The following is a 20,333-nucleotide window of genomic DNA, read 5'->3' on the forward strand; positions in this document are numbered from 1 at the left end:
GTAGACATAATAAAAATGGTTGTTTTTCCTCTCATTCTCCGTGCTTTAACTTCACAATGTTACTCAAATTTCTGATATTTTCCTCATTTTTCTGCTCTACAAGTTCTCTGAATATTCTTGTCTACTCTCCTGCATTTGCAGCCAGTCACAGTAATTTTTTGGGGAAGCTGGCGGATACATTGACCGAACGAGGACATAATGTGGTAAGTTTAAACTTTTCAAAAAAAAACGTTTTAATTTGACCAGCCAAAAAGTGGCAATTGCTGAGTTTCTGCTAGATTTCAGAAAACTATAGCATTTTCTACAATGTTTGAAAATATATATTTAAAACACTAGTAGACAATAAAATGCGAAAAACATTTTTTTTGATTGATAACTTCCAAAAAAGTGGCAAAAACTGAGTTTTTTTTAAATTAAAACTAAATCATTTAAAATTTTGAATTTTTTGAATTTTTTTACTATGATATTTAGTCATTGTGCTACCATAGGCATATTTTAAAACAATTTACCCACTGGACCCTATCCACATTTAAATTGCCATTGAAGAAAAATAACAAGACTATTAAATTTAAGAACCTTCTGAAATAAGTTGATATCTTTCATTAAAAAATAAAGCTCTACAGTAATCTGAATTCAAAAGCACATGCCTCAATTTTTCAATTCTTATGCTTTGAAATCTCAAAATTTAGCGATTCATTATAATTTTAAAATAATATATTTATTTTTTTTCAGAATTTCTAGTTTACGATTTTTGGTGCCCATTTTAACTTTTGCCCTCAAAAATGTGTACAATTTTCATACAATTTTTTTAAACTTAACACAAACGTTGAATTTTCTCTTTCAGACATACTTGATGCCAGTTGTAGATCCCGAAAAACGAGATGAATGTATCGGAGTCAAATTGACAAAAGATTTGGTTATCGTGGAACCTGATGAAGAAATGATGTCATTTAAGAAGGGAAGTACACCGAATGGGGAGATTATGGAACTTTTTTGGAAATCTGAAATGGATTCTTCTAATTCTAGAGATGTGAGTTCTTGATTGGTTGTAAAAATATTCAATGTAAATTCTAAAAAAAATTTGGTGGGGAAAACATCCTGGATTTTTTTTGTGTTCACCCGACTTGATAAAAAAATACTTTTCCGGAAAAATACAAGTTTCCAAAAAATCTTCTTCAACGTTTACCTAGTCCTAGGCACTTCAATGAGATGTAATATTTATTTAAAATAAGAACAATTTTTGAAGAAATACTTGAATTTCCCTAACTAAAAGAGTTGCACGGGTGGGTTTAACAGCTTTTCTGTAAATTTCTAGCATTTTATTGGAAAAAAAATTAGAGGGGAGCCAGTTTGTTGCCTGATGTTCTCTACTTTTTGTTGCATACCCAAACTGAGAGCGACCCTCTCCAATAACAGAAGAAATGTATACTCTTGTTTTAGAAATTGATAAACTATTTTCAGATGTTCTCGTTTTTCAATTCCGACATGAAACTTGCCTGTCGTAACTTTCATAAGCGTCGGGACATTTTCGAACAAATGAAATCTCGCAACTTTGACGTTGCAATTCTCGAGCCTGTTACCATCTGTGGACTTGGATTCGTGAAAGCTCTTGGAATCGAAAAAACAATTTTGGCATCTTCAAGTACTTTTTATGATGCAGTTATGGATTATATTGGAGAACCATTAGATTATAGTTATGTACCATCTGGATTCAGTGTCACTGGAGATGTGATGACTATGGCTGAGAGATATGAAAATTGGATGGTTGTTAAGGTAAACTTGTTGTAGTCTATAATTCTTGTTATGGTGTACTTTCAGGAAATCAATATCGCTCTACATGACATGTTCGATGGCGAGATGAAAAGTTATCGTGAATTTCTTGGAGAAGATCTTCCAAATTGGCGGGAACTTCTCTCATCTGCTTCAATTTTCTTTGTCAACGCCAATCCATTTCTGGATTTTCCACGTGCAGTTCTTCAGAAAACTGTTCCAATTGGAGGAATTTCAATTAATTTGAAATGGATTAAAGAGCAAAAACTGACTAAAGATTGGGAGGATATTTTGGAAAAGAGGACGAAAACGGTCCTAATCTCATTCGGGTCAATGGTCAAGTCTGCGTATATGCCGAAGATATGGAGGTTTGCGATGGGGAGAGGAATATGTGGAATTTTAAAATTATAATAATATGGTAGTCAAATAATCAAGAATGGTGTCCAATTATGCACAAATTAAGTCGTTCTCACTTGAGTAGAAAGTTCACATAATTTTGCTGCACCAAACATTTTTGAGAAATTTTTTAAATTTAAAAATCATGTCAATTTCAAGAAACGGCCTGCTCGAAGTGATCAAATCAATGCCAGATGTCACATTCATTTTCAAATATGAATCCGATGAAGTCTCGTTTGCTGATGGAATTTCGAATATTCACTTTTCAAAATGGGTACCTCAAACAGCTCTTCTCAATGACCCTCGACTTTCCGCTTTTGTAACTCATGGAGGACTTGGAAGTACAATGGAATTGGCTTACAGTGGAAAACCAGGAGTTGTTATTCCAGTATTTGCTGATCAAATTCGAAATGCTCGGATGATTGCTAGACATAACGGTGTCATTTATCTGCATAAGAATTCAATGGAAAATGTAAAAGTAACTCGGAAAGCACTCACAGATGTTCTTTATGATGAGAGTTACAAGAAAAATGCAGAGAAATTGACGGATATCTTGATGAATCAGCCATACAGTCCCATGGAAAATGTTATCAAATACACGGAATTTGTTGGAGAGTGAGTTCATTAAATTTGACTAAATATAATTTTAAAACCATATTTCCAGACATGGCCCATTCCCTAACACTGATCCATATGGTCGTCATCTCAATTACTTCCAGAAAACATTCTTTGATATTTATGCTCTTTTCGCATTGTTTTATATTTCTGTAGGTACAATTATTGCAATTAGTATTAGATTTATTTATCAGAAAGCTAGAAAATATTTCACATTGGAAAAATCTAAGAAAACTGAATAGAACTGGTATTGTTTGCATTTCATTTGATTGTTCAATTTACGGATCTCTAAATAAATTCCTCTGATTTTCAAGTTGTTCAATTAATCAAAAATTATGCTCAAACTTTTAGTTTTAATTTTCTAAAAAATTGAATTAAAAAGGCAAATAAGTGCCTTATACCTAAAATGCTCTCTAGCACTATCAGAAATATTGATTGCAGTTTAAGACATTTTTCAAGGTTTGTGATCTATTTTTTATGTTTAGATTACTGCAGAGAACGAAAAATCTAAATATATAGCACAAGAAAACACACCCACAATGAACAAACCACACTTTCAATGCGTGATCTTCATGATCTTCATTGCAAGTGACAGTTTTTCAATGAACGCGAATACTTTGTCTGTGCCTTGTCTATAGATCAAGTTACCACTCACAAAGAATAACTTCCTATTAGGGAAATAAATACAGTAGAAGTTTACAAGTTCGCACCCAGAGATCCTAATGAGAAACTAGCGACAAAAATCATTTGATTGTTTTCAGACGAAGACATCGAATTTTACAACCTAATTAACCGGAATTGACGACTTGGAAAACTGGAATGATCTATGTACCAAGTATATGTACCAAGTTCCTACACAATTACCCAATTAGTGAATAATAGTGCAGTTCTCAAATGTACAATATTAGTGTTTTACATTTTTAACCTAGAACATGAAAAATCTTGGCCAGTTAGGGCTACAAATTGGATTAAAGAAAACGTTCTGTGTCCGGTTTTTCCGGATTCTGGACGATCCGGCGCCTGTTTGTTTTCGGGGTTACAACATGTTTTTCAAATAAATTTTGTCTTTGTTGCAGTGTTCATCTCGAAAAGAAATACCAATTGAAATGCAAAAAATTTCATGAAAAAAAATTAATTTTAAAAAAAATAGACAACTCGGCAAAAGCAATGTGAAAACTTGGTTCCATTATTAAAAAGCGTGCGGAATACTTGCACTCTGCTAAAATTAAAAACTTTGGGTGCAATGAACAAAATTCAACTTTGTGGGTTTTTGAACAAAAATCTGTCCGAGAAAAGCTATGCAGAGATATAAATATCCAATCACATGAATTTCATGTTCACTAGAACACATTAATAAAGCAAATAAACTAGAAAGTATGAATGATTCGATTTCACAACATTTGGTCATATCAACATCATCATCCATATCAGTACAGTGTCTTTTCTCAAATACGAAGACTACGGAAACTACATTATTTCAGAACTAATGGGCGGAGAGGAACTCCTTAACTAAAGAACTTATAAAAGGAAAATGAAAAAGTGACAACAGCAGTCACATTAACACATAATGATTATCCAATCAGTGTTCATTTTGTTATCTGTTATCAATGTTAATGCGTTCAATATTCTTGTGTATTCACCATCTTTTGGTGGAAGTCATACTAATTTCATGGCAAGGCTGGCAGATACTTTAACTGAAGCTGGACATAATGTGGTAAGTTGGGATTAGAGCTGAAGAAAGTTTTTCGACAAAAAAGAACATATTTTCTGTCAGTTGGAAACATTCTTCTGAAAAACTTAAATAATTTTATTAAAATTGCCCCTTAGATTCAGTTCATTGTTTTTGGGAAATATGTAAAATTTATACATTTATGAGTTGTCCAGTTGGCAGGCTAACAGGATTTTTCACTTGCTTCTTTTCAATTAATTTGTTGAACCATATACCTATTCTGTCAATTATAACATAAGGTAGGCATAGGTCGGCATTGTGTGTCTGGGGATCCAAATAGATAAGAAGACAATCATACAACACTTATCATTATCATGACCTCCTAGTCTGTACTTTAATATCTTTGCCTTTTTTGATGCAATTGATAAGATTTGCGAATACTATATTTGAAAAGTTGACAAAAATGCATTCTTTCTGAAACATTGAAAATCGCATTGAAATTAATAGAATTTTATATTCCGTAGGCAGACAGGTATTCATTTTGCGCCTACCTTATCATTGGATAATTTTGTATTCAAAATATCAATATATTTATTTTTTAGAAATCTTTAACCTGTTCCAGAGCTCAATTATGAGAAAAAATAAGATAGTTTCTGAAAATCGAAAACAAAACTACACTCTTAGCTCAGATGTGCAGAAGTTCCATTTTACAAAATGCAATTTTCAGACATTTGTTGTTCCAGTGGCAGATGAAGCTCGCAAAGGTCAGCTGGGTGTTAAAAAGACTAAAGATGTTGTTATAGTTGAGGTAAGTCTAACTTTTGAATCTTTATGATAATCTTCCAAATTCAATGTATTATTCAGCAAGACGAGTTGATGAAAAGCGAGATAAAACCATTAGATGATGACATGGCACAGTACTGGGAGACTGATATGGATTCTTCTAATGCTGATTCCGTAAGTGTTTTTTGAATTTAAAGAGTGAAAATTGAAGCACATATATTTAGTTGAAATACTACAAATTCTTGTTCTACCAGTTGTCGGCAAAAAAGGTAGCCGGCCATTTTTTGATAATGAAGATAACAATATTTACCTTAAAAAGTATAAATTAGAGTTAAATTTACACTTTGAATACAAAAGTAATTTGCAAAATAATTCTAAAAAATAAGAATTTAGGATCAAGGCTCTCACAAAAAATTTTAATGTGAAATATCTTCCAAAAACCAAAAAAAAACTCTGCAATTTATCGAATTTTTTCCCAAAAAAATGCAGATTTGCTTTTTAAAAAATCCAAAAAACCAAACAATTCCAAAAAAATCAAAAAAAAATTCAACCTTGCAAAAAAACTCCACAGTACAAAAAATGTAGCCTCATTGTATCCACACTAAGTATATGTACCTAGTAACCAAAATTTTCAATTTTTCAGATTTTCTCAGTATTCAGTGATGCAATGCTCCTATCGTGCAACAACTTCATGCGAAACAAAAAAGTATTCAATGAACTTAAATCCAGAAACTTTGACGTTGGAATCTATGAGCCACTTTCTGTCTGCGGTCTTGGATATATGCATGCAATTGGAATTAATAAACTAATAATGTCATCCTCGTGTGCTCTTTACGATGGAACTGTTGCTGCAATTGGAGAACCTATTGACTTTAGTTATGTACCTGGAAGTATGAGCAAGTCTGGAGAGAAAATGAGTTTATTCGAAAAACTTGAGAATTATCGATTATCGATGGCCAGTTCCCGTATGCAATATGGACAATGGGATAAGGAAACTGAAATTTATAAAAAACATTTGGGAAATGATATTCCTCATTGGAGAGATCTTATGCCATCTTCTTCGGTCGCCTTCACAAATTCAATTCCATACGTGGATTTTCCAAGATCCATCACTCAAAAGACAGTTCCAATTGGAGGAATTTCAGTAGATATGGAAATGATTAAATCTCAAAAGTTATCAATTGAATGGAGTACAGTACTAGACGAACGACCACATAATATGTTAATTTCATTTGGATCAATGGTTAGAAGTATGGATATGCCATTGAAATGGAGGTTAGTTACCATTCACTTGGAAATCAAAATTGGCAATCAAAATAATAAATATAACAACAAAAAAAAGAACGAAACGAAAACGTTGACTTTAAATTTTGAAACATCTAAAATCATTCTACTATCTAAAATTTCAATTTTAAATCGCTTTTTTTAAATGTATTTATTTATATAAAACGGCGATGTAACGTTTCATTATCGAAATTTCTTAAACATTTTTTTTTAAAGGCACGCGTTGCTTTTCTGAATGGGTCTTGACACAAAAATTTTATGAATTTCAATAACTTAAACTGTACAGAAAAGTCTAGGCAATATCATATAAAATTTAGCGCCTAGTTTCAAGTTTTGCCAAATCTCACACTTCAATATTCACAAACTGTGTTTTTGGTCAAACTTTAAAAATATTACGGGAACAAACAATTCTGAGAATGCGTATTTCGCAACATATTTGACGCGCAAGATATCTCGTAGCGAAAACTACAGTAACTCTTAAAATGACTAGCTTGTGTTGATTTCAATAATGAATTCATGGATTCATCAGTGGAATATTAAAATTAAACAGAACATGGAAAAATAATACGAAGAACCAAAGAAAGATGGGATATCCTTTGATTTTAAAAAGAGCCCGTAAATCGACACATGTGCTACAGTAGTCATTCAAAGAATTAAGAATTACTGTAGTTTTCGCTACGGGATATTTTGCGCGTCAAATATGTTGCGCATCACGCATTCTCAGAATTTTGTGTTCCCGTAATATGATACTGAATTTAATTCTTAAAAATTAAAAATTAAAATCCTTTTTTACAGAAATGGACTGCTGGAGGCCATCAAATCCGAGCCAAATGTCACATTTATTTGGAAATATGAAAATGACAATTTGGAATGGGCAAAAGGAATTCAAAATATTTATTTTTCAAAATGGGTTCCTCAAACAGCTCTTCTAAATGATGCTCGATTAACTGCATTCATGACTCACGGAGGTCTTGGATCAACGAATGAATTGGCTTTTCTTGGAAAACCTGCACTTATGGTTCCAGTATTTGCTGATCAAGATAGAAATGCGAATATGCTTGCAAGGCATGGAGGTGTTCTAGTTGTTCATAAAAAAGAGCTCGGAAACTTTAAAACAATCAAATCTTCGATTCGATCGATACTTCACGAAGAAAAGTATCAGAAAAATGCTCGAAAATTGTCAGAACTCTTGAATAATCAGCCATTGAAGCCAAAGGAACAAGTCGTGAAGTACACGGAATTCGTCGCCAAATTCGGACCATTTCCACAAATGGATTCATATGGAAGGCAGCTGGGATTTATTCAGAGAAATCTAATTGATATTTATGCAGCTATTAGTTTATCCTATCTTTTCGTCATTTCCCTTATCTATTTTGTATTCAAATTTGTGATCTCAAAGACTCCATTGAAATTGGTCAAGTTGGTAAAGAAGGATTAAGCTTCTGAAAGATATTTAAAACGGGTATAATAAAGATTTCATATTCCAACAGGAAACTAAGTATTTAACAGGAAAATTTTGAAATTTGAAATATAAACAACAACATTGGGAATAAGTATAAGGAAAAAAAAATTTCAGTCTAAACTAGATTTTTTCAACCAGGAATGTGGGGATTAGAATCAGTCGTGGGCATTTTTATTCCAAGATATTTCAAATTCACTTCATTTCAAAATTTCAAAATTTCAAAATGTCAAAAAAATCTCAATACAAAAATATTGAATTTAAAAGTAAGAAATTTTTGAAAATTGGCCCACAATATGTGTAGAATCAGTCAAATTCAATTGTTCCCCCATACTCAAAAGTAGAAATTTCTTGAAACAAAAATGTCCATTCTTGATTACAACGCTATGGAAATCGGGAACTAGATGAGAAAGTTAATTTTAAAAATGTGTCATGAAAGTTGCAAGATACATGGCAGTTGAAACAGGTAGAGATGGATGATAAGTGAGAAGTTAAATTTCATATTCTAAGGCGGAGGTGTTGGTCCGTTCATGCACATTGCGGTGAGCGGTTTTATGTGACCATCCCATTGTGCGACCTTTTTATTGTTCTCCACATCCCAGATTTTGACCTGATTGTCGTTTCCGCCAGTGAAGATGTATCTGGAAATATTGATTGAACTTTTCAAAAATTAATCTTTTTGATAACAAAATTCTTCTGGAATATTCGACTATTTTAATTTTTTCAATTTCAATAGCTTACCTTCCTTCAGAAGAGAAAATAGCATCCCAATTCCATCCACACTCTGTCTGCAGGGAACCTTTGATTTCCATAGTTTCCGAATTAAAAACATAAACTTCTTTTTCAGATCCAGATGCAACAATATATTTTCCATCGGGACTATAACGACACGATAGACCATGGCCTTCTCTCATTTTATAATGTTTATCCTCATCACGAAGACATCCATAGGTTCCAGTGTCTTGTTCAATTGGAACAATTGGAGATTTAAACATATCAAATGCACTCGATTCGACGACTTCTCTCGTCATCAAATCCCAACACAGAAGACGTCCTTTATTCGTAATTCCTGTTAGTTTCTTTCCTGATGGATGAACTGCCAGCTTTTGTACGAATTCCTGCATTTTCAGATCATCTGGCATCGGAAGTCTCATGAAAATATGATTGACTACATCCCAAACCCAGACATGAGCAGAATTGGTTGAAACGAACAAATGTGTTTGATGTGTGTTCGGAACGATGCTGGTTACTGTAGATCCGGGAAACGAGAGAAGTCGATTCGCAACTAATTGATTATTTCTCATTTCCCAAATACGACATACTCCGTCATCACCTCCTGTGTACATCCAACGACCGGCAGCCTGGAAAATTAAAGAAATTCTTAGTTTATTTTCAAGCTGATAGGGGATGCTGTCTTGTAGCTTTTTCGATTTTTTGGAACAAAATCGAAAATTTCCCATTTTTTCTATGTAAAAATGGAAACATTGAAAATTATAGTTTTAGTATGTTTTTTCTCACATTTTCCAAAAAAATTCCAATTTCTGGAACATCGAAAAAGGAAAATTTATCGTTTTTCAGTTTTAAGAAAATCGAAAAATCGACCATTTATTTTTTTTTGCTTAAAAAAATGGAAACATTGAAAAAATGTTAGTTTCAGTTTTTTTTTGTTCGAGCATCGAAAAATCGAGAACTCTGGGTTTTTCGATTTTTCGAAAATATAGCTCTACACTTTGGTCAATTTTTTTTTATTTTACGAAGAAAAATATTTTTTCTCGTTTTTGTTGATTTTTTAAAAAAGATTATAGAAAAACAAAAATTTTATTGTATTCAATTTTTTTTTTCAAATTTATGTTCGACCACGGATTATTAATTTTTAAAACGATAAAAAACACAATTTTGGTAAGTTCAAAATGTTTTTAAAATTTTAACGAAAATTTCAAATTTTTTTTTGTAATCTCGTGATAAATTCCAAAAAACAATTTTCTCGTTGTGGTCGCGCAATTTTCAGTTGACATAACTTTTTTTGTTGTTTTTTTTTGTTTAATTATACGCTTTCAATGAATTTTCAATCGATTCTTCCTAATAAGTACCTCAAATCCAACAACTGTCACATTTTTCGGTAGTTCAATTGTCGCTTTCGGATCTTTTCCCGATGAAACATCATAAATTCGAACTTTCTGCCATGCACCAACAGCTAAATCACGTCCAGTTGATGTGAGACTCAATGCATTTACCTTTAAATTCAATAAATAATCATCATCACTCAATATGTTTCATCCAATTACCTGTCCTTCATTGTGAGGAATCGTACCAATACATTTTCCAGTCGACAATTGCCACAAACGAATCGTTAAATCGTATGAAGCAGAGACGAGAAGCGCATGTGGTGATGGATCGAATGATGGTGGGGCTTCAGTTGGTACTTGGTTTGTGTTCTGAAAATGTTTTTCTGTTTCGAAAGACTTTTCTGGTGTCATAAAATATTTTTTGAAAAAAATAAATATTTGGCGATTTTTCAACTTTTTAAATCTCATTTGAATTACGAAAAATACTTATTTTTCAACGATCGTGGCATTTTTCTTCATTTATTAAAAATAAAGAAAACAGCACAAAAAAGTCGCAGTGTGAGAGAAAAAACCACTTTTGTGATCCAAAAAATATTTCAAGCAAAACGCGAATTTTCGAATTTGACTCGCGCACCAATTCAATTCTGATTCTAAATTTTTTGTTACAAATTCTGCGCTGTTAGAATTTTTAAAGCAATTTTAGTTGAATATTTTTTCGCACACAAAACAAATCCTAACCATTTTGTTTCTCCACGCCATTGTGTTGAGTTTTATGCTGAATTCTGAAACAAAATCCTGCTTCAACACTAAATAATTAAATTGTTCTTACTTGAAAGTATTTCATGAAAAGATATAAAACTTTTGTCTTCGTGCGCTTCAACACCCCCACCAAATGCGGGGTGTTTTGCGAACTTTTTATACGGTAGGATTGATCGAATTGTAAAATATTTAACATTATTACTTCGAAATAATCAAAGAAGAAAATAGGAACGTGCTGGATTGAATGTGTGGGAATTCGTCAGTTGACTGTACAAACGGAAATAGACTGACTTGAAAAAAAACAATAAGGGAATCATTGCAGTTCGATCCGTAAGCGATGTGGGAGAAATGTGGAAGAAAATTTGGGAACAAGAGAGAGCGAAGGAAAAGCGAAATGAATGTAAAAATGAATGTATAAAAAAAAATGAAACACGCAATGGATGAGTGAAAGGGAGAGAATCTAGATCCGGCTTATGCTCTGAAATTGATAATCGAACGCTGGAGCTCAAATTCCCGTCGAGGAGGATGAATAGAACATAAAAGGTAGACGCCAAAGGAAAATCAGGAAAAAGCCCTGAGAAATCGACTTACTGTCGGCACAAAAATAGAATAAAATGAGATGGGAGAGATGAGTTGGCGGTGGATGTTGAACTTTGGATGGGTGGATGATGGAATTGTTGGAAAAGAAGGAACAACGAAATTAGAAAAATCAGATAGACACGAGTTATAACGGAAATCATGTTTATGAAACAGATGATGATGCATTTTTGATGGGATGGATATGATAAACTATCGACAGGAATTGAAAGAATACACACTAAAGCGAGAAAAAACGAAGAGAAAACTGAATAAAAGTATCACAGAGAATTCATTCAGAGACTATTGATAGATTGTGGAAGAGTTTGACGATCCTGGAGCATGTCGTCGTGAAGAGACACGAGACACTGAAACTGCCGCTGATCGTGATGATTCAATGAAGCGTCGAAGTTGTGATACCCATTTATTGCAGTTATCCGTTTGTGGAGCCATAAGAACGAGTTCACGAGAGAGACCCGTGTTGTCTGAAAATTTAAAGAGTGTAAATTGTGTCGTTTAAATACAGTGTTTATTATGAAAAATGATAGCAAATAACTGTTCTCGCAATTATTCATTTTACAAGACTTTAGCATGGCTTCTTAAAGGCACACAGATTTATTCAGATGGGTCTCGGTGGGAAAAAGTTTATGGTAGCCTTCATTTTAATTTTCAAAGTACAAATAAACTTTTCTATTAGAAATGTGTTTTTTCTCGTTTTTCGGACTACAGAAACATGAAAATGAAAAAAGGCGAAATTCGCTAAAAACGGAGCTGATTTTTTTTCAGCGCACCAAGACCCATCTGCATAATCCCATGTGCCTTTAAAATGGCATGTCACAGTTTTGTGAAATTACGATACTTACATCGACACATTGGCAACGATCCTTGAGCAACATGATCCTTGTGTGTCTTGAAATGGCAATTTTTGCATTCGAATGCAGGCGTCGGTCGGATAATGTCAGACAATTTCTTATTGCAGACATCACAAAACGTGCGTATGTGATAGGAGAGCTCTTGGAAATCGTGCCGCTTCCAACTTTCTTCTCGGAACGATTCAATCATTGAGAGATCTGAATTGGAGGCGTGTCGTGACGAATTGCACGACGCGTCGTCATACATGATCTAAAATATGGAATTTTGAGAATTTTAATTTGAAAAAAAAGGATCAACTCACATGGAATATCTTAGGTAACTGACTATCGTCGACATTTCTCAAATCAGCAGCAGTGACGTGTCGAACATGAGCCATAGCTCCGGCTTCAATCAAAAGAATCACAGACACGGCTTTTTCGTCGACATAGATTGTGAATGAATACTCGTTAAGCGCAACAAAGCAGTTGGTCCACTGAAAAAAAATATAATTTTTATGAGATTTCAAAAATGGAAACTCCTAATTGGAATATCCAAGTGGATTTTTATCCCTTTTTACCCCTTTTTTCCTAAAAAAAAATAAAAACCTGCCATTGGAGAGACTGAACAGTTCAAAACAGTTGAGTATTGAGAAAAAGCGCACAAAAAAGTAAAAAAAGCATTTTTGTCCCCACCAAAGGTGTTCAATTTTTTTATTGAAAAACTTAGATTTTCCGATATTTCGAACAATTTTTCGATTTTCAAAAATTAGCTCAAAAATTTTAATGTTTTTTTCTCATCAATATAAACAAAGTTAGATAAAAAATCATATTTCATGGTAAATTTTTCTGAACATTTTTTTGGTTTTTTTTTAATCATAGAAAAAAAATCGAAATAACGAAAAATGAAACCCTTGGTCCCCACTTGGATTGGGAAAAATTGTGGCAAAAATGACAAAAATGCACAACCCCATAAAAATCAAACAATTTAGAGTGCTCACCTTCGGTTTCCGTGACTTCTTTGTATTATCTCTGAGCGATAGCCAGCCTTCCATTTGAATATGTTGATTGCTTAACGAAGATGGAATCCCTTCTCGAGAATCCAATGATCGTTTATCTTCATATCGAGTATTCACATTTCTGTTGGCTAACTCCTCTTTGCATTCTTTAAGCTCATCTCGTAAAGCGTCTTGTGTAGTCTGCATATCTTGAATCGCAATGTTGAAATGCTCGGCTTGCTGAAATTTAGAAGTTAGAGGTTTTTATTGGAAATATATAAAGATAACCTTATCATTTTCGTAAAACAGAGCGGCAATCCTTTTACTCATCGTATCGCGTTCTTGTTCGAGAGCCATCTAAAAAACATTTAAAATAGAATATTTTTCCATCTAAAAATATTAAAACTCACAATCTCTCGTTCTTTCTTTATCAACGCAGACTTTGTGACACCCTTTTCACCCTTTTTCAATGGTTGCCGCTTTGCCATTTCCTCTTCTAACTTATTGATTACAGCCTTCTTGTGAGCTTTCTCTAGATCCAACTTCTTTCGAAGATCAGCGATCGTCTGCTTATCATTCGATTCCTGCTCAGACGACTCGATCTTTGATTGTTGCTTTATTTCGTCTAGTTGAGTCTCAAGATGTTTCAGCGTTTGATCTTTGTTGGTAATCTCCCATTTATGCCTTTGCATCAGCTCTTGAACTTCCATTTTCAGCATGCCCCTCTCCTTATCAGCTACCAGAAGATTTTCCTCCAAAGTTTGAGTCTTCATCTTCTCATTCTCAAGTTCATGTTTAAATCCGTCAATCTTTCCTCTCAATCCATCTTCCTTATACTTTGCTTCCTCTTGACTTTCCACGAGCTCATCCTGACAGAGCGATAATACCCGTTCGTCGGTGTTCCGGCTGTCCATCAACTGTTCGACACGTATTTCAAGTCGCCTTTTCTCAGTAATGACATCCTGAAGATCTCTTTCAAGATCCTTCCTTGCTTCCTTCATACTTTTATAGTCATTCTGCAGCAGCTCATAATTCGCTTCAATCCCAGCCAATTTCCTTGCCACCCTGCTTTGATCGAATTCTGCAGCCGTTCGCTTTTGCTCTTCTCTTTTCCGTTCATCATTCGCATGCTCCAACTGCTTCTCATAAAACTGCATTTTTCGCTCCCATTCAGCATCTGTCGCCTTTGCAACACTTTGCTGATAGGCTCCGTTCTCTTTTCGTTCGTCAAGCGCTTTCTTCAATTGAACAGACTTTTCATTTTCTCTGGTTTGTAATAGTTCATAATCCCGTTTAATCTCGGCAAATGCTTCATCAGCGTCCTTCTTCTGCTGGAATACCCGTTGAGTTTCATTCTTCTCCTGAGCAAGCTCTCCAGATTTTTTGCGAAGATCTTCCTTGAGCTGCTCACACTTGTCCCGAAACTTGCTCAATTCGCTCTCCATCTCACTATTGTACTCTTTGGACATTCGTAACTCGACAGCCAATTCGTTAACTTTTGCATCCGAATCAGCGCCATGCCTCAGTTTATCTTTATTATCCTTGAGTTCTCGTTCGAGATCGGAGATTTTTGTGGACAATCTGAAAATTTAACGTATTTGCCGGTATGATTTGTGTGTTAGTACTCACGAGTTCTTCTCATTTTCGATCATCTTCGCTCGGATCTCATTTCGAGCAATGCTATCCTTCAAAAGTTCGAATTCTCGGTTTTTCGAGTCCAACTCCATCTTAACTGCTTCATATTTTTCTTCAGGAACACCAGACGCATGCCCATTCGTCAATGGTTGCTCAACAACAGTTTGCGGTTTATGCTGTTCAATTCCGTTCTGTTTTGATCCAGCACCATGGCCCTTCAGAAGATTCTTCACAGGACTGTACTCGTTCGAATAAGTAAAGCCGATGAATGGTAGTTGATTTCCGTTAAATGTCTTCGGCAATTGAAAGTCTCCCGCATTATCTCGATCACGGGTCTCGATTTCTTCGAAATGTGTCGTGTCATCGTCCGATTTTAATGAAGGAATGACCGGTGGAGATGCTGAAAAGTTTTAATTTAATTATTTTCATTCGAAAATATTGAACAAACCTTCTCTGAGAGTGGCAAATGTCCATTCGTCATTAACAAAAAACTTGTGATTTCGAATATCATCGACGCTATTTCTTCCAAGACGATCTGGAGCCGCCGAGAGGAATTTCTTGATAATATCCTTGGCTTGGGTAGAAATTAATGGCTCATCAGGAAATTTCAGACTTGTTTTATGATTCATAATATTTGTATAAGTTGATACAAGTGCCTCGGCATAGAATGGTGTTTCTCCAACAAGCATTTCATATATGAACACACCAACAGACCACCAATCGACTTCTTTTCCAAATTCAGCATCTTGTCCTTGATTTCTCAAAACTTCCGGTGATATGTAATCAGGAGTTCCGACTGCTGTGGAGCATCGCACAACTCCATTGGCATTCATCTTCACGCATGTTCCAAAATCTGCCAATTTTATGTGTCCGCTGATCGAAATGAGCATATTGTCCGGCTTCACATCTCGATGAATATATCCCATACTGTGAAGGGCGGCCAGCGCCTCGACAATTTCAGCCGTATAAAAGCGAGTCCACTTTTCCGATACTTCATAGGATGTCATCAGATTCACGAGATCTCCACCTGGCATATATTCCATCACCATGTACAAATGACGAGGATCCTGGAATGCATACTGAAGCCTCACGATCCATTCGCTATTCGCGTGAGCCATAATATCACGTTCCTCCCAGAAGAATGCAGAGTCAGCTCGTTTGATCTGGAATATTTTTATATTGTAAAATGAATAGAAACTACATCGAACACTTTTTCTTTTTGAAAGTGGATTAGCGTGAATGAGGATTTTGCTTCAAAAAATTCAAAATAGTCTTAAATTCCACCGAAACCAAAAAAAAACAAAAAAGATTGAAAAATTCAATTTTGACTAAATTAAATGTTCGAATTTCCTCCAAAATGAAAAGTCCCGCATTCGGTCGGAGTTCAAATTTTGGAGGAAATTGAAATTCAGTCACAATTGAAAAATCGCGTTTTTTAAAAGTTGGATTTTTTAAAACAAAATCCTCATTCTCCACTCTAATCCACATTTAATAGCTATTCACATTTCAAATCCAACAAAACACAAGTAACGGAAAAAAACGAACAAAATCTAAATTTTAAAAAAATCAAACACCATACCATGTCATCCTTATTGAGCATCTTCATCGCGTACACAGTGTTCGTTCGTGTGTGTCGAACCAGATGAACTTCTCCGAATGCTCCTCTTCCAATAACCTTCAATTGTCTGAAATCGGCAGCTTTCATTCGAAGAGCGGCCAAACTTTCGACAACTCGTTCATCTGAAAATCACAAAACACAACTACAATATGCACAACAGACATGCAGGTTTTATCATGAATTTTTGACAAGAAAAATATGAATAATTAGCTAGAAACTTTTTTTCCGTGAAATAATTGTTTGAAAATCACAAAAACGACAAAATCACCAAATGCATGAAATCTTTCAAATTTTCAAACTTTAAACTCACATCTGCTAATGAAGTTGTCGACGCTTTTCATCCGCATGAGCACCGGAATTTTGCAATCATTGACGAGCGCTGTGATGGTGTCCTGAAAAGTTCAGATTTTTTTAAATAAATAATTTTTCAATAAAAACTTACGAGCAAGCTTTCGATGTTTATCGGGGATTTTGGATCCACCAGCTGATCACGCAGCTCATCCTGCTCCATGGCTGCAGCTCGATTTTCGTCCGTGAGATCGTAGAAACGGCGAAAATGAGCTGGACTGTTCTGAAATGAATTTTATTTAGTTTTTTCTTAAAATAAAGTTAGAGCGGGAAATTATTTAAGGGTTTAGAAAGGAAGTTTAGAAAATAAATTTAAAAACTGGTTCAGGAATTATAGAAAGTTTAAATTTTACAGTGCTCACTTCCCACCGGAAGAAACAAAAAAGTCGAAAGTGAAGAAGGAAACATTTTGCTTATAAAACGAACGAAAAAGAAAACAATGCGAAAGTTTAGAGCTGTGGGAATGCGAATAAAATGAAAACAAAAGAAGAGAAAAAATGGAAAATCAATTGGGACGAACTAAGGAATTCGGTCATTCGAATGGAATTCTATAAAAATTTCTCAATTTCGGGGGCGGCTTTTTATCTTGGCCCGGGAAAAGAGCTCTTTCATGAAGATAAAAAATATCCAAGATAAGAAAAATAAATGGGAAATTCCATTACAATCATATGGGTTTTTGCCGATCAAAAGACAACGATTAGGACAAAAATGCCGAGCATAACACCTGATTATCAATCGTTTTTACATCAGTCTTATCACATTTTCAGTCTAATTTCAGAATGCCTTTAAAAGGTAGTAGGAAAGATGGACTAGGAGTTACACCAAAAAGCTCAGCCACGTGCCCTTTTTCCGGAAAGTGATTCACAATGCGAACCGAGAAGAACTGACAAAAAGTCAACAGGGAGAACGAAGAAAAAGTCAATACAAATTTTTGCATGAATAAGACAGGCAAGCGATTGATTTTGGGAAGTGTTTAAATCGAAAGCGGAAGGAAAAAGAAATCAGAGAATCTCTGTTTTTTGCATGTTTGTTTTCATTTGCTAGCACCACCCGGGAAAGATAGAACCGAGTGCGGCGCTCACGATAGAAACGGTCATAAACTCGTGTCTAAAAAGGAATTGCTGTACTATTTGAGAATGAGAACCAAAGTAGTCAAGCCCCGATGAAGAGGCGGCAAAAAGGCGATCGTTAACCGAAATAGTCGGAAGAAGGAGAAGCGTAGTTGGGGAGAGAGTAATGGATGAGAGATGTCGATTGTTGGTTGCCTATTGCTGACACCGCTCCACTCATGAGAGCGAACAGACCGGACGACATGTTGCGTAGCAGCCAAGCCACCGAGAGCGCCAAATTCAAATATTCACAGGCTTACAAGCACGCCGAGGTGAGGCGAAGTGTGAAGAGACGCAGGCGTGTGAGCAGCAGATGGTTAAGTAAGAGATGGTGGGTTGTGGAGGGAGAAGACATTCGATGAAACAGACGAAACAGGTGTATTGTTGTGTATTCTATGAGTAACACTCATGGCTTGCTAAATTTCTTCGTTTTATTGCAATTTCTTTTATTTTTGATTTTATTACTCTCATTTTCAATTGTGCAAACTGTACTTCTCTTATATTAGCAGCTGGCTCCAGCTCCAGCATCAGTCTCTATCTTTCCTAGCCTTATATTTTTTTAATTATAAATGTACTATGGGGTCTGCTGACCGAAATAAAAATAATAAATCGAAAAGTCTTCAAGACAGTGGGTGACAATTTATGCGGTCGGGTCAGTCTTGGAATTGGATGAAATAAAAAAAACGGAGGACTGACTCATAGTTAGCCTTGAATGAAATAGTTATTTCAAAAAGGTGGTAGATGACTGTCCGCCGCCCGCGTAAGGTGGGAAGGAATTGATTACAACTCGTATAGAAACCGAAGGGAATTTCAGCAGAGATTTGAAGATTTCTAGATTTCTAGGAGGATGATAATATAAAATTGTGACTTGTGATTATCTTAGAATTTCTGTAAATCTTCTGTGCATTTTTTTAAATTTATAAACAAAATATCTGCTAGCATTTCTTATCGGCATTAGATTTTTATAAAAGATGGCCGATTTAAAAACAAATAAGGACAATTTCAATCAGAGAATACTTATGACACGATATTTTAAATCAAAATTAACTGCTTATAGCTTTTTCTGACATTTTATATTAGTGGAGATACTGAACACATTGAATTCTAAAATTATTTTATATGCCGAGAAATATTAAAAAATCTGCGAAAAATGCTGCAAGACCATTTCGAAAATGAAACTAAATTTTAAAACGAAAATTAGGATTCGGAAGCCTTTTCAAATGAAAAGGTAAACGGAGAGAGGTTAAAGATTCGACGCGATTACGCAAATCGTGAACAACAACAACATCGCCGTTGTCTTCAGGAATGCGAACAACCGTAGTTGTTTCGGAGTATTCGGAAGAATAAGAGGGTGTACTGGAGACAAAGCGAACGAACGTACATCCAGAAGAAGTGGAAGGGACAGCGCAAGAAGATATGAAACTTGGCGAAATAGTGCCTAATGTGGCGGATATGTTCGACGTAATAGTGCATTGATGAGGTGAGACACAGGCAACGAACATGAATCTGCGCGAACGAGAGGAGGTTGTTTAACATTTCGAATAATACACATTTCAATCGTTTCTCTTTTCCCAAAATTTGTTGGAATTAAGACAGCGAAACGGGGGGGGGGGGATGAAACGTCCATCAGGCAAAAAAGGAGCGGAGAAGATCGCAAGTTCAGAGCATCAGAAATGGGTGATTGGGGCCGAGACACTCTGGTCAGGTGTAAAAAAACTTGGGAGCCAGTCATTCTCTTTGAGAGGAAGAAGCAGCAGCGGCGGCGGGTGAGGAAGTGTGCAAACCTGAGGCGTCAAGTGGAGAGAGCGACAAGGTGTTCGCACACACGATCGACTTGTCGCCACGGACGATCTCTACGGGGAGCGCACACTGTCTACTGTAGTGAGTGACCGAGTAACAAACAACAACAAAATTGCTCATCTGGTGGCTCTTCGTTCAGTTTTGGTTTGCACTTCGGTTTAACGAGGGAAACTTCTGAATACAGTGGTTTCTTAAGAAATTTGAACAATTCTCGAAAATGTAGAACTGATATTTGATCGGAATGGACCACAAAGTGGAAAAAAAAAATTTCGTGATGATTATTCAATGAGAACTAAAAAACAGTGTTACTAATGGAAAAATAGCTTGCGAGTGGAAAAACAAACAAGAATTAGGCGGCGTCACCTTAAAGCCCAGAAATTGATAAGCAATTCACTTGTACACTTGCCAGTCGATAGAAATATATTTTTTGTAAACGAATTTTAAAGGAATTTTTACTTGAAAAACCTGAGAAAAACTCGAAAAATGATTTTAAAAAACTGATAAAAACGAAACAAAAAATAAATTTTCTATTCAAAAACATGTTCGCTCAATGGAGCGCACTTGTATCCTCTGACGTCACGCATTTCGCGCCAAGTACAA

The 20,333-nt window shown here is 35.1% G+C and overlaps 4 protein-coding genes and 3 non-coding genes across 8 annotated transcripts; 4 read left to right on the forward strand and 3 right to left on the reverse strand.

Moving 5' to 3' along the window:
* Positions 1-5: 5 nt before the first annotated feature.
* On the forward strand, positions 6-3,092 carry ugt-28 (glucuronosyltransferase). The gene is made up of 6 exons (NM_059036.6): positions 6-203; positions 845-1,030; positions 1,462-1,773; positions 1,819-2,138; positions 2,326-2,781; positions 2,831-3,092. Exons 1-6 carry the CDS (start codon positions 57-59, stop codon positions 3,021-3,023), a joined length of 1,614 nt encoding a protein of 537 aa, NP_491437.1. The 5' UTR covers positions 6-56; the 3' UTR covers positions 3,024-3,092.
* Positions 3,093-4,331: 1,239 nt separating this feature from the next.
* ugt-25 (UDP-glucuronosyltransferase) lies at positions 4,332-8,002 on the forward strand. Its single transcript, NM_059037.6, has 5 exons — positions 4,332-4,495; positions 5,178-5,258; positions 5,315-5,407; positions 5,877-6,508; positions 7,313-8,002. Exons 1-5 carry the CDS (start codon positions 4,349-4,351, stop codon positions 7,953-7,955), a joined length of 1,596 nt encoding a protein of 531 aa, NP_491438.1. The 5' UTR covers positions 4,332-4,348; the 3' UTR covers positions 7,956-8,002.
* Positions 7,977-10,828, reverse strand: mlst-8 (Target of rapamycin complex subunit lst8; the record flags this gene model as incomplete). 2 transcript variants are annotated; one of them, NM_001262779.3, is made up of 5 exons in its annotated part: positions 7,981-8,617; positions 8,718-9,337; positions 10,067-10,210; positions 10,262-10,411; positions 10,781-10,828. In NM_001262779.3, 5 exons carry the CDS (start codon positions 10,799-10,801, stop codon positions 8,482-8,484), a joined length of 1,071 nt encoding a protein of 356 aa, NP_001249708.1. In that variant the 3' UTR covers positions 7,981-8,481. The 2 variants fall into 2 exon arrangements, with proteins under 2 accessions (NP_001249709.1, NP_001249708.1); NM_001262780.3 differs by lacking the exon at positions 10,781-10,828 and having other exon boundaries at positions 7,977-8,617; positions 10,262-10,510.
* A 68-nt stretch (positions 10,829-10,896) lies between these two features.
* On the reverse strand, positions 10,897-17,047 carry let-502 (Rho-associated protein kinase let-502). The gene is made up of 11 exons (NM_059039.8): positions 16,919-17,047; positions 16,787-16,868; positions 16,438-16,598; positions 15,307-16,021; positions 14,853-15,258; positions 13,634-14,804; positions 13,512-13,580; positions 13,227-13,463; positions 12,552-12,722; positions 12,241-12,499; positions 10,897-11,862 (listed from the first exon to the last, which is right to left on the reverse strand). The coding sequence occupies exons 1-11, from the start codon at positions 16,985-16,987 to the stop codon at positions 11,681-11,683; spliced, it is 3,522 nt and encodes a 1,173-aa protein (NP_491440.1). The 5' UTR covers positions 16,988-17,047; the 3' UTR covers positions 10,897-11,680.
* Positions 17,048-18,040: 993 nt separating this feature from the next.
* C10H11.11 lies at positions 18,041-18,181 on the reverse strand. Its single transcript, NR_050083.1, has one exon. It is a non-coding gene; the product is annotated as an Unclassified non-coding RNA C10H11.11 (non-coding RNA).
* A 1,008-nt stretch (positions 18,182-19,189) lies between these two features.
* Positions 19,190-19,629, forward strand: C10H11.12. Its single transcript, NR_050084.1, has one exon. It is a non-coding gene; the product is annotated as an Unclassified non-coding RNA C10H11.12 (non-coding RNA).
* A 66-nt stretch (positions 19,630-19,695) lies between these two features.
* On the forward strand, positions 19,696-19,842 carry C10H11.14. Its single transcript, NR_050085.1, has one exon. It is a non-coding gene; the product is annotated as an Unclassified non-coding RNA C10H11.14 (non-coding RNA).
* Positions 19,843-20,333: the final 491 nt, after the last annotated feature.

The sequence above is a fragment of the Caenorhabditis elegans genome, chromosome I (genome assembly GCF_000002985.6).
Source record: "Caenorhabditis elegans chromosome I".
NCBI lineage: Eukaryota > Metazoa > Nematoda > Chromadorea > Rhabditida > Rhabditidae > Caenorhabditis > Caenorhabditis elegans.